Below are 25,537 nucleotides of genomic sequence, written 5' to 3'. Positions count from 1 at the left end.
TTCCTTCGTAGTTCTCCTCCAGCCTTTTTAACAAGCCGGAAGAGCCCAGAGATGAATCTCCTTCTTCGTGGAGACTGGGACTCAGAAAAACTGGCAGCCACAACATGCTGAGTGAGGTGGCCAATTCTAGGGAAGCTCTGAGGGACCGAGGCTCCTCTATCCACCGGTCGTCATCAAGCCCTCGGATTTCTGCCCTGCTGGACGGCAAAGATAAGGTGCAGTTTAGGCAGGGTGCGGGGGAGTTCCTAGGCATTTCCCTTCTGTGGAAATTCAGTCTCAGAGCAAAGGAAAGTGTGTTCTAGTCCCTGATTTGATTTTGGAAGTACAAAGTCTTTAAAGGGAGATGGCACATTGGTAGTTTAATCAGTTAGCCATTTGCTTGCTATTACTACTCGACCAAAAAAGAAAAACCCTTTACCTTTTGGCATAGCTTATGTTCGTTCTTCCTTACCCTCCTTACCTAGGGCAAATTAATTAATTAATTAATTAATTAAATCAGAAACAGGAAGATTTGGATATGGCCTAAGTTTCCCTTGAACCAATACCAGTAATTTATTCTTTCAGTGTTTGGAAGCAAAGTTCCTTAGCTGGGCTTTTTTTTTTTTTTTTTAAAGATTTTATTTATTTACTTGACACACAGAGAGAGAAATCACAAGTAGGCAGAGAGGCAGGCAGAGAGAGGGGGGGAAGCAGGATCTCCACTGAGCAGAGAGCCCAATGTGGGACTCGATCCCAGGACCCTGAGATCATGACCTGAGCCAAAGGCAGAGGCTTAACCCACTGAGCCACCCAGGCACCCTGGACTTTTGATCCTAATGAAGCTCAGGCAAATTAGCACTTAGGAAAAACATGTTTCAGTGCCTCATTTTTTTTCATGACTAGATGTATGATCAGGCTTACTTCACAAAACCCTCATCCACATAATCATCCAAGATCAGTGCATTATTTCTTAAGTTTTGGTTCTAGATTTTCTAGAGCTTACCTGATGCCCTTCTCTGGGGTCAGGTCTGCCCTGTAACCATAGTGCCCTTGCTCAGGATTATGTTTCTGGAGACTCCTGAAGGAGAGGAAGCATATTGGTTGGATGAACTCTGCAGCATGTTAGTTGTACATGAAGCTGCATTTCAAAGGGAAGATGGGCTGGGGAAGAAATAAGGCTCATTTCCTGAAGAACTTGCGAGTGGAGCTTTCTGTTTGTGGCTATCAAAGGCTCCGTCTCTCTTGGCAGCTGCTGCTTTGTGTCATTTGTGCTGCTGTTTTCCTTTTTTTGATCATCATGGCTTTTCCCATGAGAATTACTTCCCTACATATTGGTTTTTAATGGAGGAAATGTAGGAATCAGCCTTTGGAAGGTAACCTTTTATAATACCACTCAAACCAGAATTGGTATTGGATCAGGAAATAAGATGATATAGGTGTATCTGCTTTTTTACCCAGAACATTACTCTGTGTCAGTATTGTACCTTCTCTGTGCTTCACTTGTTTTGATTTTACAGGAGAGAGAAAACAAAAGCTATTTTAGTTCGCTAGCCCCCCGGAGGCTCAGCAGCACAAGCGACATTGAAGAAAAGGAGAACAGGTAATTTGAATACAGGCCAGAAGATGGTCATCTGGGGGCAGGTGCCCCTGGCCCATTATGGATTGTTTATTCCTTCTGCTTAGAGCTCCTCCCAGCTGTCACTTCAGCTTGGGTATTACTGTCTTTAGGAAGTATTCCCAGACCCTTCCAAGGGTGAATTTGTTTAGTATACCAACAGGCTCTGTGAAGGTAGGATCTATGTCTGGTTTCTCAGGGACCCCTAGTACCTAGCACACGACCTACTCCATAGTAGATAAAAAGATTTTGTTGTTTAATTAGTGATCAACTTCTAATGTGTATGTACATAAAATATCAAGTCTTCCTCATCAGTGAAAATGAATGTGAGGATTTTGAGATACTGCTGCATCTCAGGCAGAGCCTGATTGAGAGCCTTGCTTTTCTTTCTTTTTTATTTTATTTTATTTATTTGACAGAGAAAGATCAGAAGTAGGCAGAGAGGCAGGCAGTGAGAGAGAGAGGGAAGCAGGCTCCCTGCTGAGCAGGGAGCCCGATGCAGGACTCAATCCCAGGACCCTGAGACCATGACCTGAGCCAAAGGCAGCAGCTTAACCCACTGAGCCACCCAGGCACCCGAGAACCTTGCTTTTCGAGGTGTGGTCTTCCCACTCAGCAGCACTGGTATCACCTGGAAGCATGTTAGAAATGCAGAATCTCAGGCCCCACCTCAGACCTGCTGAATTAGAACTTGCATTTTAACAAAATTCTCTAGGTCATTCAAATGCACATTGAAGTTTGAGGACTGTTATGGAGAGCCACAGCTTTGGTCGCAAAGGCCCTGAGTGAACAGTTGTGAGTTAGAAATCCTACTACTGCCCTTTCCTGGACGGCTTTTATTTATAACACTAAGTAGACTTCCAGCATGTTCTTCTCTTTTCCTCTTCTGTGGTAGTTACCTCTTTCCCTTGTAACAGACTTCCTCATCTTCCCCATCATCCTCTTCTCTGCTTACTTAGGAACAACCTATTAGCTTTGTAAAAGCCTTTTAAAGGAGAAACAAAAGTGAGTTCTCATTACCAAAGAATTGGAGACCTTTGATACAAGGATTTGGTACCTATTGAAGTTCGTTGGCTTTGAAGTTGATAAAAGAAAGCAGGCAGAAGTAATACTTGACCCATCCTCTGTGTATACAGAAAACAGGTTTATATAAAACCAAGCATCACTTGAAAAGTGTTTCTATTTCTTTAGCCGTATTACAATTCCTGTCCCTGGCTCTCCTCTCCCAGTTTGGAGTGTTTTTGTTTGTTTGTTTGTTTTGTTTTATTTCGTTTTTGATTATTTACTTGCAATAGAGAGAATGTGAGTGGGGGGCGGGGCAGAGGGGGAAGCAGACTCCCCCCTGATCAGAGAGCCCGATGTGGGGCTCAGTGCCAGGACCCTGAGATCATGACCTGAGCCAAAGGCAGATGCTTAACCAACTGAGCCACCCAGGCGCCCTTCCCAGTTTGCATTGTAACATGGACAAAACTGGTGGCAGGAATCAGTGCTTTGTTTTATTTTTCTTCCATGCCTCTCCAGAGAATCAGCTGTTAATCTAGTGAGGAGTGGTTCGTACACACGGCAGCTGTGGAGGGATGAAGCAAAGGGAAGTGAAACTCCACAGACAGTTGCTCCTTCTACCTATGTATCAACCTACTTGAAAAGGTACCAGGTTCCACGCGGCGGGAGATGATTTTTCTTCACTCTGGTTATGGGCGTATGGATAATAATTGCATGCCATTTTATATCCAATTAGCACCACAAAAATGAATCAAAAATGAATTACTTTTAGATTTCTTGGGAGTAACATCTTGACTAATTTTAAATTAACATTTATTTTTCTAATTGAAGTAAAGTAAGCTAATTCCAAATTCTCACCACAGACAGATCCGAATTTATACTCTTTCTTCTCAGTCCTATTAAAATCTTCAACTGGAAGTGACTTCTAGTAATCCCCGAGCAGGACTGAATCTAAATCACCTTTGTCCAGTAGCTAGTTTTCCTTTTTCTAAAACTTGAGTAGTTCTCATCTCAAGTTACATTTTTATGGGGAGGAAGGGAGGGACCCTATAGGGTGGTGAGGGGGGTGGGTAATGGGGACAGTTTTGAATTGCATTAAAGAAGTTTCATATTGAAGCCTGTTAATTTAGGGACTTGAGTTGTTTTTTTTTTATGACTTTAATGGCCCTCAGATCCATCAAGATGTGAAACTCGCAAGTTTGGTGCAGAGAAGGTACATGGGTTTCCTTCCCCTTTTCTCATTTATATATTCTCTTTTCTGCCATTATTTTCTTTGCCATGTACCAGCCAGCACGCAAAGCACCTTTGCCAGAGCCATTAAGCTATAAGATACACTTAATTAGTATTTTGATTTGAACTTTGCTGCTGATGTGGAAGAGTCTGGCTCTCATTGCTTACTTTGAATTCTTTCTTCACTTTCATTTACTCAGCCCCTCCAGCTGCCTCTTCATCATCATGATGGGCTTCATCATTAGGTTTTATGGATGATTGGTTGGCTGCCTGAGGAACAGCCTTTTGCCATAAAATATGTGTTTGGGTTTAAAACTTATTTCCACTGGATTGGAGGAATCTTGTCAACTAGTTAATGCCAGAACGTGGGAACTAGCGAGCTATAAAACAAACAGCTACTGTGGCCTTTGGATGGTCTTCAGTTCTACAGGGGTAGTAGGTAGTTCAGTGGTCTCACTGAAGTTTCATTATATATACAAACTCGGTGTTTTTGGCTCAATGAAGCTATCACTTGCCTGTCTTCAGGGCTAAGGTCTTAGTCTGTCTAGATACATCATTACTCCTTATGGTTACATCCAAGACCAAGAAAACTTTTCTGAGAAAATAACGTTCTAGATCTAGGAAAGAGAGAAAGCTGCATTTAATTTCCAAGCATGTTGTTACATTGTGGTGGGGTTGTTCTTTTTCACCATCCAGATCATTAACACATGGGTTGAGTGAGTAGCATCTGGATGGATAGATAGATAGATACAGTTGGCATAATTATGGTAAACATATGCTTCTGTTTAGGGTAGAAAGCATGCTTAATTATGAGTTCTTTTTGAAAGATCCACAACTTGCTTCATGCTTTGGATTTCCAAACCTCTGTCACCCTTACAGCATTTTTTGATTATACAAAATCTCATTTTATGATATTTTCAAAAGGGAAGAATTGTATGCTATTGCTATTTAAAAAAGAAAGTGTGAGAAGACATTTGGCCATCTTGGGCTCCACCAGTCCTCAGCATACTTTCCATTTTCTTCTAGTTCATCTCTTGTCCTTGGGCAGAAATTCCTTTTCTGTGTCCCAGTAAAATGCATCTTTGCCAAAGAAGGCTTCATAGTTTGTCTTGGTCACCCCTGCTTGTGTCTCATTACTATAATAGTCAAGACTTTTTAAAAAAAAAATTCTAATCCAAATAATTTTTTGCTTTGATTGAGATGGTTCTTACTTATCTTCATTTGAAACAAAGGAAAGTTACCTTCTGTTGCCCATGCAGTATTATGTTCTAGACTTAAAACCTTGAATCCTCCCGAGACACATTTTAGACTAAATAACCACAATTCTCAGAGACTTTTTCCCCCCACGGAGCTTTTTTATTCTTCTCCACTCTTTAATTTTAAATTGTTACTCCAAAACCTCTCCAAATTCTTGGTCTTACTTTAGCTTCTGCACTGCTACTTCTGTATCAGGTAGACATTTGGGGTTGCATGATTTTTTGCCTTGGGGTTTGTTGGGAATTACTTTTTCTAATAAAATTATTCTATTTGCTAATATTTCGTAGCCCCTCTTCTGTTCCTATATACTACTCTTCTGCTTTCTCTTATTGCATATCATCTCTCCTCCATGTTCCTTCACTCTTTTGGATGATTGACAGATGCCTGCTTGCTGCCAGTGACCCAGCTCTAGCTGGAGTTGATCACTCACTCCACTTCCCAGTTGCCGTACCCTCTCTTTGGTCTACATTCCTTTTAAATGCACAATCTTGGGGGGGAAGGTGGTGCTGGGAAATGGTGGGTGAGCAGCATGTCCTGAAGAAAGTGACTGTGTGCTGTTTTGCAGTGCTTCATTTGGTAGAAGTAGTGACCCCACAAGTCCCTACATTTCAGCCAATCGCAATCCATCTGCTACCTCACCCATTACCATTGGTTCATCTACCTCTCGGGGCAGCAAGTGGCAACCTGCCTCTTCTTGCCCTGCACCAATCAGTGCAAACACTACTGCATCTGTACACCATGGCAGGTAAGGCTTCTTGGGGCCATTTGAGTTACAGCCATCGAAACTCATGCCTCTAGATGCACATATGAGATTCGAACCAAAGGGACTTTGGCACTGGGGAAGCAAGTTTGAATTCTTGTGAAAATGTCCGTGATTTAACAAGGATGTTTTGTTTGGCCTTGTATTAGCCACTCAGCAGTTGCTCATTGGGTATATATCTTGGTACTTGGTGTTTAGGCATCAACTTAAAATGACTTCTGTTGTATGATTCCTGTGTAGGGGTCATCCTATTATGGGAAAACACATATTTAAAATATCCCCATACTTCACTTACATTAGTTTTCCAGTAATTGTGAGTAGGAATCTTTTCTACTTACTCTTTTTTGTCAGAGGATGAGATACAAACCCGAATCAGAAGAAAAGCTAACTCTTGTTCCAAAAGCTTCCTATAGCTTTCTGAAAATTCCCAGTCAATGAGAGCATTTTGCTGGAAACACTGTGGGAGGGAGGAGATTTATGTTTGTCTAAATTTGTCTAGATTTGTGGTATTCCTGGGGCAATGGTGTCTAGTCTGTCTAAGGGCTAGCATGGGGGTAGCATGGGCAAGGCTTCATTGTGAAAGTGCAACAGAACTTCAGCTGTGGTTTTGACTATGGCTTTTGACCCTGTATGTATGGTCAGAGATCTTTTTTACTCTGGGGTATGGCAAAGGGACCCCTTTTTGAGGGCTTGTTTCTAGAACTGACACAAAGAAAATGAAAAACAATGATGATAGTGTTGCTTGTTGCTCCAAGAACACTTGCTTATGGTAGTGCTTGATTGATTTTTGTCCATTTATTAGATTTCTTTCCTTAAAATAACTGGTGAGCATTGGTTGGCTCCTAGGGATAGCCTCAGGTTGGATTATTATTAATAATACTATATAATTATGTAGAAATTTATTAGACCCTCACAATAATTCATCTGCACAGGCATAGTAAATATTATACCATAGATAAAGAAACTGAAACACAGAGAGGTTACTTGCTTAAGTATTAAGAGCTAAGACTAGGGAGAGATAGTAATGGCTGCCATTTGTTGAACACTATCATGTGCCAAATATTGGCTTAGGTAATTACAAAAATTACATGAGCGATTGATTTACTCCCATATAGCAGTAAATCTAAATAATTAAGGCTAAAATATGATAAAGGTTTATTTTTTTTTCTCTCACTTAACAAAGTCCAGCAATAGGCAGGGCTGGCACCATAGCTTTGAAGTCATTAAAGAATCCTGGATCCTAATGTCTTTCTGCTTCACAATCCTTAAATCATGCTTCCATTTCCATGGGTTGCCTCATGGCACAAAACAACTGTTGAAGCTCTAGGAGTCATGACCGCGTTCTAGGCGGGAAGAAGGAAGAAAGGGAGAAATACACAAAGAGGGAAGGCCTCTGAACGGAGGTTCCCCCCAAAGCACCGATTTCTACTTATGTCTCACTGGCCACCTCTAGCAGCCAGGGAGACTTTGGAAAATGTGAATTTTTAACTAAGTACAATGCTGGCCTCAATGATATATGGGTTCTGTTAGGAAGAAAAGGAAAATGAATATGGGTCAGGCAACTCTCTATCTCAGGCACACGTACATTGTTTATAAAGAGGCCTCCAGTATATGAAGTACCATTTTAATTTTATAGACATGGAAAGTGAGACCCAAAACTTATTCATCTGCCCAAGGTCACATATCTATTAAGGAATCGAGGTAGAGTTTGAACCTGGATTTGTCCATGTCAGAGATCCTGTTTAACTATTTTGTTTCCACTGAGCCTATGTTTTGTTTTTGTCAATACTATGTATTTGTCAATACTAAGTGTTCTTCATAAATTATTTTATTTAATTATCACAAGACCCCTGGATTTTATGGTATCATTATTCCCATTTTACAGTTGAAGAGACTAGAGAGGTTAACTTGGCTGCAATGTAGCCCCAGTGGTTCCAGAGCCTCTGACGCCTGCTTTGGAGCTTTTCCTATTCTGGCAATCTTTTTTTTTTTTTTTTAAGATTTTATTTATTTATTAGAGAGAGAGGGTGTGTGCAAGCAGGAGGAACAGCAGGCACAGAGAGAAGTAGGCCTCCCACTGAGCAAGGAGCCCACTATGGGACTCAATCCCAGGTCTCTGGGATTATGACCTGAGCTGAAGGCAGACACTTAACTGGCTGAGCCACCCAGGCATCCCTTCCTATTCTGCTCCTAACATTCTACTTGTAAAATCGTACCACACATCAAAATAATAGTTCAAGTCCATTCTGTAATTCAGTAAAATAAAATCCGTGGCATTTCTACAGCAGAAAAAATCGCAGAGAGAACAAAACATGTTACTAACCTAAAAAGAATGTCAGGTAAGGTTTTGATAAGTGTAATTTTTTATAGCTTTGTTTCTGGCTAATTTTATTGGTGTGTCCTATAGACTTATACATCTTGTAAGTCTGAGGAATTTAATTTCACCTTTTTTCTGAGTCATTAATTGCTTCTGGAGAAGTGGCTTGTGTTTTTTAGATATCACTTCAAAACTGTTCTATTTTTATATTTGCATCTAGGTACCCTGTTTAGATTTTTACAATCTGATTATTGCTTTCAAGCTTATTCTAATGATGTGATTATTTGAAAATGAGCTTATAGCTACTTATAAGCATTCCTGGTAATTGTGAGTAGGTGAAAAAAAAACCCAGATTTTTAGCATTCTTTATTTTCATTGCTTTTCCCATCTCTGTGAATATCAATTTTGGATCTCTGTTACCCCAGCAACAAGCTGTGACATCACAAATGATAGCTTTTTGGGTGGAGAGCCAATGGTTGCTCTCAACTCTTTGTTAAGAAACAAAGATCTTGTTTTCATGTAAATGAGTTTAATTATACAGCTTGCTGTTGGAAAGTCTGCAGTTAAGGTTACATATAGAATCTTAATAGTTTTTGTTTCTGTGGCTCATGTATACACTTAAGGATACAGGCAATCAGGCCATTTGGTTAAATAGAGAGCAGTTGCTGAGCTAGGTGAGAAAGAACTAGACATACTGAGGTTGTATTTATCACATATATCTGGAATCCAAGAAGAAGGTCATCTAATCTAGGCTGAGGACTACCACAGACTCCTACTGCCAAGAATTAAGGGGCAGGTGGAGATTAATATCGTAAGTGACTTTAGTGTTGTTTTCATGTGTGTGGAGAGGCCCTGCCTCTGTGTGTGCATGTGTGTGGAAACCAGATGGTACTCAGGAATCATTTAAAGCACTCTTGCATATGTTACTATCTTCCTTGTGCCATAGCTAATTTTTTAAAAAAATTTTAATCTTAAAAAAAATTCATGAAATAGAACTCTTTGGGCAGAGGATTTCATATTAAATGTGTAATCATACTGTTCTAAGATTTAAGAGCTCAGAATTTAAAAAACCAGTCAACCAGCAAATAAAATCTGAGCCAGAAGATTCCCTAGTTAAACTTATCTCAAACCCTCTGTGTGCTAGTGCTTTGTTATGTAGCATGCCTGACCATTCTCTTTCTGCTTGTGTTTTTGTGTTTTTGGTTTCAGGACTCCTTACAAATCCCAGGCTGACTCAACAACAGAGAAAACAGTAGACAATGTCTCTTCTAGCACCCCGCTCTGTGTGATCACTAATCGCCCTCCACCTAGCACTGCCAATGGGGTTACAACTGCCACTCAGCTCTCCGCTCCTGGAACAGACTCCTCTGTGGAAGCCCGGGACAGGAGGAGGTATGTTCTGTACTGATTGCATTTGCGGGATTCTGCTTTGAGGTAGGAGATAAAGGAGTGGGTGTGAGGTCTTTCCCCCAATCCCAAATATATTTGTGAAAGTAGATCTTTATATTACAGTTTGGGTTTTCTATTTTGCCTCTGGGAGACTTTTGATGGAGCTCTTAATTATTTCTGATTATTTAACATAGATACTTATTCTGTTATGAATATAGGCATATCTTTTCCAGTTGTCTTATAAAAGAAATCAGGGTCGGGCATATTTTCCCCATTTTGTGATGCAGAACCTGAAGCACAGAGAAGGATCTTTTCTTTTGTTCTGAGTCGTCGATGAAGACTTTTCCGGCAGCAAAGAAAAGCAGTATCATGAAAAAGACTCAGAGAAATAAAGCTAGGATATCATTTTAATTGGTTAAAAAATACCAGAAAAAGAACTGAATGGTATATGGTAATATGGTGGAAGGATAGGGACTGGTTACTGTACAATTTCTTCCAAGAAAAATTATGAGAGAGCAGTCATGATTGGCACAGGAGAGATTTAAGGTAGATGCTAAGAAGAACTTTTTGATAACATTAGGAGATCTTGGAAAATGTGACCAAGAAAAATGGGACATTTTCACCCACTTGAAAAAGTGGAAAAAATAGAATGCCCTCCATTTGGCTGTTTCAGATCTACTTAAAAACTGAAGCCATACTTATCCCTTTTTTAAGACTGGAAAAAGAAGTGAAATCTTATCAAAATTTAAATTTCCGTCTGGCTTTTGAATTTTCTTTTCTTTTGAATATCCAAATTTTCTTTTGAATATCCAAAGGAAGAAGATTGTATGTTTGTGAGTGTGTGTATATGTGTAATAAATCAAGAAGTCTTATCATCTACAAGATATAATGAGTTAAACTTTTTAGATGTTTGTTTATTATAAAGACAGTTCGAAGAATAAAATTCTGAGAAGTTGAGAGGTGTTAAGTGAGTTGAAGAATAGTGTTTTTCTTCTTTCTTTCTTTTCCTTTCTTTTAATTCCTTCCTTTCTTTTTTCATTTCTTTATATAAAAATAGAAGGAAGTCAGTTTTCTGGGCTAACACATTACAGAGCATCATCTTTTCATTGGTTTCCAGCTAAGGAAATTTTAATAAATCAATCTTGAATATTTAATGTTTATATATTTAATAGCTCAGATGGAATTAAGGTATTATTAGTTTCATCTAGGAACTAAATGCAAAATTAATTTTTTTCTGAATATTAGGTGAAAAAAACTCCCTTTAAAAAATCCTTCTGGGCTAAGGCAAGTAAAATGAGTTAAATTCATCATTCAGATCATGATCCCTGAAAGGATGGCTAAATCAGGCTTTTTATCAAACTGCATTATTAAATACTCATTGCATGCACCATTATTTAGAGAAACCTAGAGAGATAGTTACTATCTTCTGGGATTTTTATAACCTACAAACAAAATGTAGCGCCTGCTACAGATTTTAATTGTGTTTTAGAAGTTTTACTTAAGCCACAAATATTTATTGGTTACATACTGTGTACCATATATTGTCACTAGGACATAATTCCTCAAGAAGCAGCAAATATAAGAATAGAAGAATTATATCAAAACATCACTGAATTACATGAATGTGGTGTATCAAGGTAAGTGCATTTTTAGAATGGTGCAAGATAATAGGGAGATATTAGATATTTATTAGATAATAAATAATCTTTATTAGACAAATAAGGTAATGGCACAAGATAAATAAGAAGATATTACATAAAGAGCTGTTGGACTCAGTCACCAGCATTCATTCTGTTCAAAAGATTTATTGAGCATCGGCCATTGCAAAGTACTATGGTGAACCTCAGTAATACAACAGTGAATGAGAAAAACAGTCTCAGCTCTTGGCAAACATATATGGTAGTAAAGAAAAACAAACACTAAATAATGTGATATATACTGTGAAAAAGTAGTATGAGTTGTTATGACAAAAGATCTGCCTACAGAAGACTTCCTTTCTCCTGCGGGATGGGAGAAGGATATCTTAAGAGGATGATACTCAAAGTGTAGAGGGCAAATAATAGCTGGGAGAATGGGATAAACATTCCTGCCAGAAAATGTGACTGTTGAAAAGCCACTAAGATGGGAAGGTGCTTGATCTTTTGGAGAATTTGGAAAAGAAAAAAAAAATTTATTTTTTTGACAGAGAGAGACACAATGGTATAGAGAATACAAGCAGGGAGAGCAGGAGAGGGGAAGCAGGCTTCCTGCTGAGCAGGGAGCCCAACGCAGTGCTCCATCCCAGGACCCTGGGATCAGGACCTGAGCCGAAGGCAGATGCTTAACAACTGAGCCACCCAGGCGCCCCCTTTGGAGAATTTGAGAGAAGATGTTGTGGCTTTGGGGTAGAGAGTTAGGGAAAGAGCAGTCTAAGGTGAGGCTTGAGGAATAAATAAATGCAAAGTCTTAGAGCCAAGGACAAAGATTTTGGATATATATGTTAAGAACCATGATGAGCTACTGGGAGCTTTTTTTTTTTTTTAAGATTTTTATTTATTTATTTGACAGACAGAGATCACAAATAGGCAGAGAGGCAGGCAGAGAGAGAGGAAGGGAAGCAGGCTCCCCGCCTAGCAGAGAGCCCGATGCGGGGCTCGATCCCAGAACCCTGGGATCATGACCTGAGCCAAAGGCAGAGGCTTTAACCCACTGAGCCACCCAGGCGACCCCCCTCCTTTTTTTTAACAGCTTTATAAAGATGTAATTTATATACCATATAATTTAAGGTGTACAGTTCAGTCATTTGGGGTATATTCACAGATATGTGCAGTGATTACCACAGTCAATTTTAGGACATTGTCATCATCTTTAAAAGAAATCCCATACCTTTCGTTATTGTCCCTCTTACCCCCCCCCATCCCCCTATTCCCTAGACCTCAGGAACCACTGATCTACTTTCTGTTTCTATGGGGTTGCCTATTCTGGACATTTCATATAAATGGAATCAATATGTGGTCTTTGTGACTGACTTCTTTCACTTAAAATAATGTTTTCAAGGTTCATCCATGTAGTAGCATGTATCAGCACTTTATTCTTTTTTATGGCCAAACACTATTCCATTGTGTGGATATACTGCATTTTCTTTGCCATTCATAAGTTGGTGGACATTTGGGTTCTTCCCACCTTTTGGCTATTTTGAATTATGTTACTGTGAACATTCATGTACAAGTTTTCGTGTGGACGTATGTTTTTATTTCTCTTGGATATATATGTAGGCGCAGAATTACTGAATCTTATAGAAAATATCCAAAAAGCAAAAAGATAACATGACCTGACTTACATTTTTTTAAATTCTGGCTTTTAAACTCTGGTTACAGTAGTCCATATGAATTGGACATGGGAAGGATGGAAAGGAATAGATGTGGGAGGACCGGTAAGGACACCATTGTAGAAGAAAGGTGCATGAGAGAAGGCAGTGGCTTGCCCAAAGGTAGTAGCAAAAGAGACCGAAAAAAGTGAATGGACTCGAAACTTATTTAGGAAAACGTTTAGCAACATGGTAGATGAATTTATAAGGACCCCTTTCCCATTATAAACGTAGGAAAATATAGTTGAGTTTAGAAAAGTGAAGGGAAATTGTGAAGTGACAAAAATGGGGAGAATCCAAAAGCCAGAATGGTTTGAGTGGCCCAGGGTTGGTATAAGACCTCTAGAACAGACGTCAGTGTCTGGAGGCTCAGATTTTAATGCCCATGCATGGGTGTACGAAGTATGGCTTTGGACCTGACTAGGTCAGGAGCTGTAAGAACCCATGTAAAGCTGGAGTTCTCGAACGGCTGCCCAGTTCATGAAAAGGATGCTTTGTTGTTGTCTAAAGAAGTGTCAAGGATGGCGCCTATTCAAGGGTCTGAACAGGGACAGAAAAGTCTTCTGTGGGAAATTTTTTACTACCCATATATATGTGTGGAAATCCTAAGCCAAGAATTTTATTTATTTGTTTGTTTGTTTGTTTATGTATTTATTTATTTATTTAAGAGAGAGAGAGCAAGCATGTGCAGTGGGGAGGGATAGAAGGAGGGAGAGAGAATCTCAGGCCAACTCCATGCTCAGTGGGGAGCCCGATGTGGGGCTTGATCTCAGGACCCTGAGATCATGACCTGAGCTGAGACCAAGGGTTGGATGCTTAACCCAGTGTACCACCCAGGCACCCCCAACCCAACCCAAGAATTTAACATAGAAACTAGGTCTGCATTCTTCAAACTCTGAGGCCATAGGCACAAGCAATTTGAAACCACCGTGAAGAAACACATCGACAACCCAGGGTACCAAGGATTTCTATAAAACAGTTGCCTGCCAAAGACAAACTCACGTAGGAAATGAACCACTCTGAGGAAAAGTTAACAGATGCAGCTTCTTAGATACTTAGCTACTTTTAGAAGTAGTACATACAGATCACTATGTAGTAGAATTTTTGAATACGAATCAGAAACCTCAAACTATAATTTGGTAACCAAAACTAGACATAGACCAGTTGTATTGAGGATAAACGCATCTGTAAAAATGGCAAATTAATCAGAAGTGGTTCCTAGAATAAAATATTTTGAAAACATGTTGTTCCTATATAAAGTCCTATTTGAATGGGAATCCACATATGTAAAGCCGTCTACCAACCCTTTATTGACAGACTGCCATGTGCCAGGCACAGTTATTAGAGATACAAGGTCAAGGAAAAACGTCTTTCCTGCCCTTGAGAGTTTAAATTTATCTATTGTGGGAAGGCAAACAAGCAAATCAAATAATATAGTCAGTTGTTAAGTGCTCTGATAAGGATGTGTATAGATTGCTATGGGGGCACAGAGGAGGGAAGACTAAATCAGACTGAGTAGGGTGACAGAGAAGGTGTGCCAGAGGAGGTGAGTGGAGCTGAATTTTGAAGGCAGCTGGAAGTGAACTCTGAGTATAATAGGATGCTGGTATTTTAGAGGGCACACAAGAAATTCAAGAAACAAGTTTAATATGCCTGAAGCAGGGAGAAGGCAAGGCCCAGTGTTGTATTTCTGAAAGTGTCTTTGTGAAGTAGATTTAGATGAATCAAAATTTAAAAAAAAAAAAATCTGTGTGCAAATGAGTTTGTGAAAGAACGGTTAAACATAGTTAAACAGAGTTACTCCAAAGCTGCCTCAGAATCCTTCCTCTCAGGGGGTAGGGGTAGGTGGGGGGACTTGGGTGAGGAAAGGGGAGTGTGGGGGTGGTTAGAATTTGCAGCATTTTCCAAATTTCTGTGTCCATCGAATAGTTCTGTTTTGTTTTTTTTCACAGAAACCCAAGACTGGTATCCCACTGGGTATACTTTGGAAATTGTGGAGCTAGAGAGGTAGGCAGGAACCAAACCATGTAGATTTTTGTTGTGCTATGCTAAGAAACTTGAACTTCTGTTTTCAAAGCTATGGAATACCATTGAAGTATTTTCAGCTGGGGAATGACTTGATCAAATAAAACATATCATTTAAGCCTTTACAGAATTAAAGCCATTTAGAATCTCTCCCTCTAGACAAACATAAGCTGAAAGAAAAAAAAATATCACATGTTTTGAAAACAGCTAAATTTTCCTTTTGAAAGAGCATGCTGGGTGCTAATTCTTCTCTTGAAGCTGCAGCTTTCTCTGTAATCAGCTCCTTGTGGAAGCATTTGGACTCCTGCTGGGAACCATGATGGAGGCCTGAAGCTCACATTCACAGGTCCAATTTGAAACAATTAGTGAACACTGGGATAAATGGGGCTTTAAAACTGGCCACAGGGAGACCTACCCAGTGGAAAAGCCATCTTCCAGAAAGAATCTCCATTTGCAGTGTAATTAGAGCACATGGACTGAGGATTTGGTCTTGCCATTAAAGCTGCACGGCTGGCTTTTCTTTTCTGAGAATGTTTGGTCCTAAGAAGGGGTAGACGGGTATGTGCGTACCGATTGGCTCACGATGAGTCTCAGCTTTACACTGTGTGCTCTTGTCAGTTCATAACTCCAGATACATGATTGAATGAACAGAGCTAGAGACAAAAGAAATAGATTATGATACCAAACAATAATAAACATGGAAATCTTAACATTAGATTTTTCAGAGGGGGCCAAGGGTAGTTTTTTCTTTTCTTTCTTTTTTTTTTTTTCCTGTATTTTCCGAAGTTCCAGAGTGATAAAGTATTACCATTATAAGCAGGGCAGAGGAAGGAGAGCTTGAAAAAAAAAAAATTTTAACTCCAGAAACCACAGTCTTTCTTATGATATGAGTCTGTGAAGATGGCCATAGTCACTGAAGAGTTAGCAAAAGAGTGAAGAGTTTCAAGGTTTGCAGAATTTTAGATAATTTATGATTTTGCTACATAATCTCAGGGCAGGACTTCTGAAATAGTTTATTACTTTGAAGAAGCGCATGATTTTGGATTTACAAAGTTCTTTTGGTTTTCTTTCCTGAAAAGCTCAAGGGTGACTAAATGTATTCTCTTTACGCAATGGAAAGAATAGGAGTTAAACTTCCTCTATTACAAATGGAATTGTTGAGGCCCTAAGAGGTGGAATGATTTGCTTAATAGCACACCTGAGTCAGAGGCACAGTGGAGATGGTCACCTCGGCCTCTTTATCCCTTGTCACTGAGCTCGCCAACCATTACTTCTTTAGGATTTCAGAATAAAGGTTTTGATTCAGGGGCCCGTCCATCTTAGTCAGGAGCCCAGCATGCAGCAGTCTACCTTCATGGCACCGTAATCACTGTCATCTAGTCTTTGGAGTGACCCTGAGGATTACAGAAACCAACAGGGTCATCTGATTGTAAAGGAGTTGATTTGACTGGCAGACAGCAGGACTGAAAGGGCAAGTGGCAAGCAGTTGGCAGACAACTCTGCAGGGGCATCAGAGCCAAGCGGCAGCTGTCACAATAGCGTAGTGGCTGGGTTCATTTTCCAAAGCGCCAAGTTTTCCTTAGCAACAAAATGTAAACAGTTCCCTTGGCTAATATTAGAGTCTGATAGTGTCTGCCTTTGATCCTCTTGCTCTGTTTCTCCTCCAGCTTTTTGCCTCTCAACCCAACCCTGAATTTTGCATCTTTCTTTTTTTAATGTATGCAACTTCAGTAAGAAATGAAATCTAGATTACAAAATACTACCACTTAATGCTGAATTTTATATCTTTTTTATTGATGTTTCCTTTTTTTAGAAAAACAGCCAAAATAGATTTTCTCCACAGTGAGCTAAAATTGGGGGCGCCTGGGTAGCTCAGTCGGTTAAGCATCTGCCTTCCGCTCAGGTCATGATCCCAGGGTCCTGGGATCCAGCCCCGCATCGGGCTCCCTGCTCAGCGGGAAGTGTGCTTCTCCCTCTGCTCCTCCTCCCCGCTTATGCGTGCTCTCTCTCTCTGTCAAATAAATAAATAAAATCTTTAAAAAAAAAAAAACTAAACTAAAATTGTTTCCCTTTCCCAGATAGCCCGCATGCGACTGTGCTTGGTCAGGATATAGTCAGTATTGGCTGAGTCATATATACCACACTTACCGACCTTCTTGAATCCCTTGGGGTCCATGTAAGCTACGTAGTTATTCCTGCTAATGTGAAGCTGTCAGCAAATTAATTTGGCATCGTCTTTGGAATGTTAGAAATTTAAACCATGTAATTAAACTCTGAGTCATGGTTTTTTAAAGTCATTTGACTCATCTCACTGTCTCCAGGCTAAAGACAGACAGTTGTCCATTGGAAAAGGCACCCTAGAAAGGGGATTCCACAGCTCCTCCACTCTCTCTCAGCTTTGATTCTAAAATTAGTATTTTTCTCTCCGTATCTAAAAGACTGCAAAGAAGCTGAACTTATATTTTTCTCTACTGAGATAGTTCTCTCTCTTCCTAACTGTGACTGCGGAACAGGAAGAGAGTGAAATGTGTATAGCAGTAGATACATTTTCTGCCCCCATCTGGGAGGTGTCTGGGTTGCTTAGGTGATGAGTTACTATGTTACCTTATTAGTATATATAGATTATGCTCTCCTGATTCCTTTCCTGCCTAGTTAGTGAGGTCAGTATCTGTTGTTTTGTAACCAAGGACGCTCCAAACCGTGCATGCACTATTTGATACTGTTGATTCTAGGGTGAACATTTTTCACATTTCAATGTCTCTAAAGCCAGGATGTCTTACTGCTGGTTGTTCTAGTGCATGCGTGAATTTGGTCATAGGTATTCCATTACTGCCACTGAGGTATGTGCATTGCTGGTACAAAATATGTCTAAATCTGAAAGATCCCTTTCAGTAACTACTATACCAAGTGCTGAAAAGGTGATGAAAAGCATGTGTGATTGGCACTGCTTTTTCTTTTTTTTTTTTTTTTTTTTTTTTTTTTAACAGAGAATTTTTTTTTTTTTTTTTTTTTTTAAGATTTTTTATTTATTTATTTGACAGAGAGAGATCACAGTAGACAGAGAGGCAGGCAGAGAGAGAGGGAGAGAGGGAAGCAGGCTCCCCGCTGAGCAGAGAGCCCGATGCGGGACTCGATCCCAGGACCCTGAGATCATGACCTGAGCCGAAGGCAGCGGCTTAACCCACTGAGCCACCCAGGCGCCCTGCTTTTTCTTTATTAGTGGTAAAGTGCCAGTGCAGCTTGCGATGGGCAATGGTTAGCTTTGGTGCAATGCAGTCCTCTTTAGCCAGTGAGAATGATGCTGTTGATCTATATTTAAAAACATGAATTGGAAAGTGACTGCTAATGCGTATGTGGTTTCTTTTTGGGGTGATGAAAATGTTTCAAAATTGATGATGGTGTTAGTTAGGTAACTGTGAGTGTACAGAAAACCACTGAATGGTATGCTTAACTGGGGATGTGAATTGTATCTCCAAAAAGCTGTTTAAAAATAACACAAGACCATATAGGTCCACCGAACTGTTCTGGGAAAGAAGACCTGGATGGTGCCGGCTAAGAGTTACTACCGTAAGATTTAAGGGTCTTGAATTTCCAAGTCTGTTATCTTTTTTCCTGTATTTCTGCTTCTAACCACAGCTGTTAAGACACAAACTCACTTCATTTTCCAGAGACAGTGGCATTTGTCATGTAATTCCTCAGCACACCACTTAACAGTTGAGGAGTGGAGCTTTAAAATGTTCCCCCACCCCTTCGGGACACATGCATTCCAAAGAAAGGACAAGAATCCGTTCCCTGGTGCGGTAGAGCCTCTAGTGGTTCTGTCCCAGTTCCCAACCACTTCAGAGTAAAGTGAGCATTCACCCAGCACCTGCTACTCAAAGCCCTTATCAGCTGTGTTTTTACAGTTAATCTCCTTCTGATAAAGTGGTTCTTTTTTCAGAGCTGTATTGGTGACATGTGGGAGGGACCAAAATGTTGTACCCTCTCTCAAATCCCCCTCCCCTTTCTCTCCTAGAGTTGATTTTCCCGTGTTGTAACAATCTCATAAAATGAGCTCTGGTGTTTACTAGGTTACTAGGGAAGGACAGTCCGAGGAGTGGCCACCTGTTTGTGAAAATTGGGCTTCTGGGAAGCTGCTGCACAGGTGTGTGGCAAGGTGTGTCTCAGGTAGCTTGACCTGCTCTCACCTAGAATGATTTGATCTGGCAGTGGAGTTCCTTACTGTTCCTGGTTTTATGGAAATCCGAGGCACAGGAAGTTGATCTTTGTGTTCAGGGGAATTGAATCAAGCCCCTGCCATAATTTACTAGCACCTTCTGTATTTGGGAGCTAACTCGGTATGCTGAGTTGAGACATCAGGAATGGGCATGGAATAGCAGAAGCAGAAGGTAAAATTTCTTTGCTTGTTGGCTTTGATGTCCTAGATGTGTGTATCTACTCTCGGTGCTCTTCCCTTCCTTATGGTCCTTTGGGAAGCTGACTTGATTGCATACCTTGTGTTGGTGGTGGCGTGGTTGGGAGAAGAGGGAGAGGGTGGGTATTTAAGAATAAGATGTACATGGGGCACCTGGGTGGCTCAGTGGGTTTAAAGCCTCTGCCTTCAGCTCAGGTCGTGATCCCAGGGTCCTGGGATCGAGCCCCGCATTGGGCTCTCTGCTCAGCAGGGAGCCCGCTTCCCCCCCCTCTCTCTCTCTCTCTGCCTGCCGCTCTGCCTGCTTGTGATCTCTGTCTGTCAAATAAATAAATAAAGTCTTTAAAAAATAAGAATTAAGATGTACAATGTTCAGAATAACAGGTTTAGAACTTCTCTCGTGTTTCTTCATATTCCTAAAGAATTTAAACATGTGCACAGACTTAAGGATCCCACCCGAGAGGTTAGAGTGGCAGAGGACAACTAAGAATTTCAAGAAGTAGAAACGTACGTACTTCTCTTTTCAAGAAGAAACTGATATCAGTAATGTATTCTTAAGTTGGATGATAGGTGGTGGTTGTATTCTTTTTTTTTTTTTTTAAGATTTATTTATTTACTTTAGAGAGGAGAGAGGGGCAGAGAGAAAGAAGGCAGATTCCTCGCTGAGCACTGAGTCTGACATGGGGCTCGATCCCAGGACCTTAACCATAGCCTGAGCTGAAACCCGAGAATTGAACGCTTAACTGACTGTGCCACCCAGGCGCCCCTGGTGGTTGTATTCTTTGCATCTTTTTAAGTCTTAAATATTATATATTTTAAATAAATGAAACAAAAAAAATTGTTGGATATGTAGGACAATTGCAGAGAGAAGCTGGTTTAGGTAAATGAAAGGTTAGACTACTCCTTGAGTTGGCCTTTGAACAGGAAATTATAAAATGCAAAGACTATCTCATTGAGCTGTTTACATACTACAAACCATACATTCGCTTTGAATCTTCATGGAAGTACATATTTTCCCATACCTACAAGAGGAGAAGTTTCCTAAGTGATCTTTTATATTCAGAGGACCCATTTTTCTAGACAAAATTCAAAATTGTGCCATGTCCGGCCATGTAAAGGATTCTGTGGATGGGTAGTCATTTCAGCCCTGTAGAGAGATCACTCACTAGAGTCTGAGCTCAGCTTGTCCAGAACAAAACTTCTGCTCTTCTCACCGGTCCCTCTCTACTCTTCTTCTTGGGCTTTGTGTCTTTGGCATCGTATCACTCTATGTACTCAGGTAGAAAACTCTGGCTATTTCCCGAACATGCTTTTCCTTTTGTGACCCTCTTTGTGCTCGACCTTCTTTCTGGAAAGGCCTTCTATCACCTTCCCTGCTGAACAAGAGTCTATTCATGGGGTGAAAACCCACCACTGGCTACCCTGCTTCCCCAGCTCCAGGCTGCACTCAGTACGATCTCCTGAGTGTTCTTCGATAGCACTTTTCTTAGGACTGCTTTAACTAATTAATTAAATTAGGTGTTGTCTCTCCTCATTACTACATTGTGAGCTTCTTTTTTCTAAAAGATTTTATTTATTTATTTGACAGAGATCACAAGTAGGCAGAGAGGCAGGCAGAGAGAGAGGAGGAAGCAGGCTCCCTGCTGAGCACAGAGCCCGATGTGGGGCTCGATCCCAGGACCCTGGGATCAGGACCCGAGCCAAAGGCAGAGGCTTTAATCCACTGAGCCACCCAGGCGCCCCTACATTGTGAGCTTCTTGAGAGTTTTTTATTTTTAATTTTTTTATTGGGTTTTCTGCATACCACAGAGCCTAATACATAGTAGGGATTGGGTAAATATGTATAGAAGAAACTTCTCAGTGAAAATGAGCCTCTATGTAGTAATACACTCTGTCCAGAAGGTGGCAGCAGAAGAACGTCAGTTGATCTACTTCATTCATGTAAGGTGCCCTAAGACCTGATTTTGTGTTTGGGTCAGTTTGCAGATAAGCGTATTTACCCCATTCCATGCGAAGTGTTTTTCTACAGGGAGTGCAGGTGTTTCTGGCATGGGGAGGCCCTCTGTGGACATCGCTGGGGTGCTGCTTCACCAGAGCGCAGCAAACTCCCTGGTGGCAAGGCAGGAGACCCCAGTTTCCTCTTCAGCTGAACACACAGTGTGTGCCCTCTCAAGCAAGCCATTTAACGTCTTCAGTCTCAGAGTCTTAATTGGTTAGTCAGTGGAGTTAGGAGATTTGTAGGTAGTATTGGATTCTAAAATCACTGGATTCTAAGTCTTTGATGGCCATCTGACCGTTTCTATGCTCAGTATTGTGCTGAGTATAATAAGAAAGGGGTATGTCCTAGGCAGTGCCTAGAAGATCAGGGACACCATATACACACACAGTAAACCAAGAGTATACATTAAGGAACTGTATATCCTTGACTGCAAAACTGTGTTCAGGTATATTAGGAGTTCAGAGAAGAAGTTGAATGAATGAGGGAGGATGGAGAAGGTAGAAAGGGCTTCATGAAGCCACTGAAGATAGAATTTGACTTGGCTTTTGAACATATGAGTTGGTTTAAATGGGGTAAGAGAATTCATATTTTTGGAAGCTTGTTATGTTATACGCCGTTACCCTCCTAGATGCATTTAATCCTCCCAGCTTTGTGAGATAAGTAATATTGCTTTCTTAAAAGATATAAGGAAATTAAGGCTCAGATAGACTATGGAACCTGCCCACACTCACAGAGCTAGTAAATGGCAAAACCAGGATTCAAAACCAGATCTTTTGGAATTTAAAGTCCATGCTTACTGTACACCACGGAGCACACAGATGTGTGCCAGGGCGCAAGTCTTCATTGGATCATTGTATACCATAAGCTAGCAATGAGCACAGTGGTTAAAATCTCTTGACATTTTTTTGAAGGGAAGACAGAACTTCTAGGAAATGAGTATTCGTCTTGGGAGATACTGCTTTTGAAAACAAAGCAAATCAAACACTTTCTATCCTATCTGAAACTGAAATAGGAAATAAGGGTTTTGGGGAAACAAATGAGAAGTTGTCTTGTAGGTCCACTGGCTTATTCAGTGTTTTGTGAGGATGCTGGATATGGGAAGTTTACTTTTGGGAGAATTTCAGAGCCATGGGCAGGCTTGTTTCTATTTTAAGAAATATTTTAAAAATTGGGATTGGATGACAGCAATTACCTGAATGATTCATTGTTTCTGGTTTGTCTTTAAACCATTTTTCCCCCTCTTCCCCAGAGTCTTTTAGCTAATTCTGGGTAGTATAATTGACCCAGCTCTTTAAATTGTTTCCTCTGGGGCGCCTGGGTGGCTCAGTGGGCTAAAGCCTCTGCCTTCAGCTCAGGTCATGATCCCAGGGTCCTGGGATCGAGCCCCGCATCAGGCTTTCTGCTCAGCAGGGAGCCTGCTTCCCTCTCTCTCTCTCTGCCTGCCTCTCTGCCTACTTGTGATCTCTGTCTGTCAAATAAATAAATAAAATCTTTTTTAAAAATAAATAAATAAATAAATAAATAAATAGTTTCCTCTGAACAAATCTTAGTCTTCTAACCTGAAAAAAGAAAATTGAATGTGATTCACAAATCTGGTGCATTTGTGCTGAAAGTGGCTTACTGCTCATTGCCATGTAAATAAAATATAGTAATAACTCAAGGATCTTCCAAGAACTACATTCCTTTACAATGAAGCTTATAGTCATTAAAAGAAAGAATGTTTGGCACACAAAATTCATAAGTCATGGGAACCAGAGCTGCAAGCTTAGCTGTATCTATGACAAAAACACTCCTGCACAAAGATGTTGTTTGTCCTTGACAGGTGCTTGTCTCTTGTGTCTTCATAGACTTACCTTCGCTGCTGCACTACCTTCTGGGGTCATCCTGTCTCACTCTGTCTTCCCTATTACTCTTGGAAAAGCCCTTATGTCACTTTATTTACTTCCTAGCCTCCTATTCTCTCCACAGCCTATTAAAGTAGAAATTCTGCCCCACTCGCCTTTCCAGTGAAATTGCTCTAGGAGGGGGCCCGGTGGTGTTCCTAATGATCAGATTCCTTAATCACTGCTTCATCTGTTACCTTGAACTCCCAGCAGCACGTTACGATGTTGACTGCTGTCTTCTGAAATCTTTATTCTCCCCTGACCCCTGAGATACTATTCTTTCTTGGCTCACTTCTGTCCTTTCTGACTGCTCCTTCACTGTGTCCTTTTAAGCTCATTTTCTTTTGCAGACACCTTATGTGTTGTTCCTCGGGCTTCCTTCTTTTCTCTTCTCAGGACTCTCTAGTTGATCTTGTCCACTCCAGTCACCTCAGTCATCACTCGACTAGATTTCTAGCCTAGACATCTCTGATGAGCTTCACTGCACCACGTGGAAAGGACTTGGGTAGAATAGTGCCTGACTTCCGGTAGCCACACCTAATGTTGGCCATTTCTGGCCATTGTTTTCCTTTCCCCAATATTCATGATTTCAAGTGTTATTACAGGTGCTCATTTTTAAGGATTCTCTAGTCCTCTATAAGAAAGAGAATATAACCAAACCAAACCATTTCCTTCCCTCTGACCCAAAAAGCCTGGAAAGAGAGACAAAAGCCTGTTAGTTTTCATGTATTTCTTCACGATTTATTTATTTATTTGAGAGAGAGAGAGAGAGAACTTGAGTGGGGTAGGGGGAGGGACAGAGTGTGAGGGAGAGAGTCCCCAGGCAGATTCCCCGCTGAGTGAGGAGCCCTGCACTAGGCTGGATCCCAGGACTTTGAGGTCATGACCTGAGTCAAAATCAAGAGTCAGACACTCAACCAATCAAGCCACCCAAGTGCCCCAGTTTTCGTGTATTTTAAAAAGTCTTTTTGTCCTGAAGAAGTGTCACCCCATTGGGAAACATAGAAATCAAACTAGAAACCTTCTCTTTACTTCCCACCAAGAAGTGACATACTCCTCACCAGGTCCTGTCATTCATTGTCAAGAGCCCTTCAGTTACACTCTCTCTCAACAGCTGCACTGCCCTCTGTTAATTTGGCCCCTCCCAGCTGGACCCTTGGCCGCCTTCTCCCCTTCCCCATCCCAACAGTCCTTCCTCTGCAGTGCAGATCTGATCAGCTCACTCTCCTGCTTGAAATCCAAGAATGGAGCCATAAGCAGTGCTGTCCCTGGGCTTGGTTTAGGAAGCCCTCTTCCCAGTCTTTCTAGATTCCGTTCACATCACCTCCTCTATGTTTTATCTCTCACCCCTCAGATAATTCTGGGCTTCCTATCCAGGGCACGAGCTCTTTATGTCATGGCATTTCTTATCTTAAATTTTAATTATCACTCCTTTATATGTACGACTTCCTCATGAGATCCTGGTGGAAATCAGGCCTTGTTTATTTTGAAATATAGTATCTGGAGTAGGTTAAAAAAAAAAAAAAGTGTAGGATGGGGCAATGGTTGGTTAAATGGAATGAAGAAAATGAATGGATCAACACACTGATGGTGAAACTTTTTAAATGGTAAATAAACAAATTAACATGTGATTGGGACCAACCCTAAGACAAAGCTATATTAACTTGGATTCTAAATTTCCTCCATAACCTTAATTGAGTCCAGTAACCGTGTTGGAGCACCTACTATAAGCTAGACACAGTGCTAAATGTTAATGATGTGATGACAAAAAATAGCCCCACCTTCCTAAAACTTAGAGAATAGTGGCTAGTGGTGCAAAGAATATAAGGAATTTTATTTCACAAGATCTTAGGCTCATTTTTGTTACGATCTATAAGGTAGTGGCTAACACCTGATTTAGTGGGTTAGGACAATTACTGGTTTACTTACTACTTTTTAGTGTGAATGAAAAAGTCAGTGTGTTCCTTTAGTATCAAGTTTTAAATCTTTTTGTGTAATTACAAAAAATTCCCGTAGACTGGGATTGGGGGAGATGGACCACAAAGGGGCATGAGAATTTGGGGGGCTGATGGATCTATTCTGTATCCTGACTGTGGTGATGGTTACAGGATTATAGGCAGTTGTCAGAACTTACAACTCTTCGACCTGTATACTTTCTAGGGCAAATTTCACTGTGTGTAAATTATATCTCAGGAAACCTGACTTTTAAAAAGTGCCACTGAGGGTTAATTAAAGTAGTCTGTCATCTGAAAAGTGGGATGGTTGGCTAGGGAAGATAATCTGTTTTACAGGCTTTCTCTGAAGAGAAATCTGATTTAGGTCCT

General features: G+C 40.6%; 1 protein-coding gene across 7 annotated transcripts in view; it reads left to right on the top strand.

Moving 5' to 3' along the window:
• Positions 1 to 25,537, top strand: part of PPP1R12B (protein phosphatase 1 regulatory subunit 12B) — a 212,752-nt gene that overhangs the window by 83,967 nt on the left and 103,248 nt on the right. For 3 of the 7 annotated variants that reach the window (XR_013968009.1, XM_080824314.1, XM_080824313.1), the window contains exons 10-13: positions 12 to 215; positions 1,497 to 1,579; positions 3,116 to 3,241; positions 9,370 to 9,552. Coding sequence is in view for 4 of the 7 variants with exons in the window: in XM_080824314.1 (XP_080680440.1) it covers positions 12 to 215; positions 1,497 to 1,579; positions 3,116 to 3,241; positions 9,370 to 9,552 (596 nt within the window). In the remaining 3 variants the exon portion in view is untranslated. Of the gene's footprint in view, positions 1 to 11; positions 216 to 1,496; positions 1,580 to 3,115; positions 3,242 to 3,768; positions 3,810 to 5,648; positions 5,829 to 9,369; positions 9,553 to 25,537 lie in introns of all 7 variants that reach the window. The other 4 variants (XM_080824312.1, XM_080824311.1, XR_013968010.1 and 1 more) reach the window with 3 other exon arrangements.

Source organism: Martes martes, assembly GCF_963455335.1.
Source record: "Martes martes genome assembly, chromosome: 15".
NCBI classification, from domain to species: domain Eukaryota; kingdom Metazoa; phylum Chordata; class Mammalia; order Carnivora; family Mustelidae; genus Martes; species Martes martes.
Note: the sequence above shows the minus strand (reverse complement) of the source record. Positions and strands in the feature narration are given on the sequence as shown.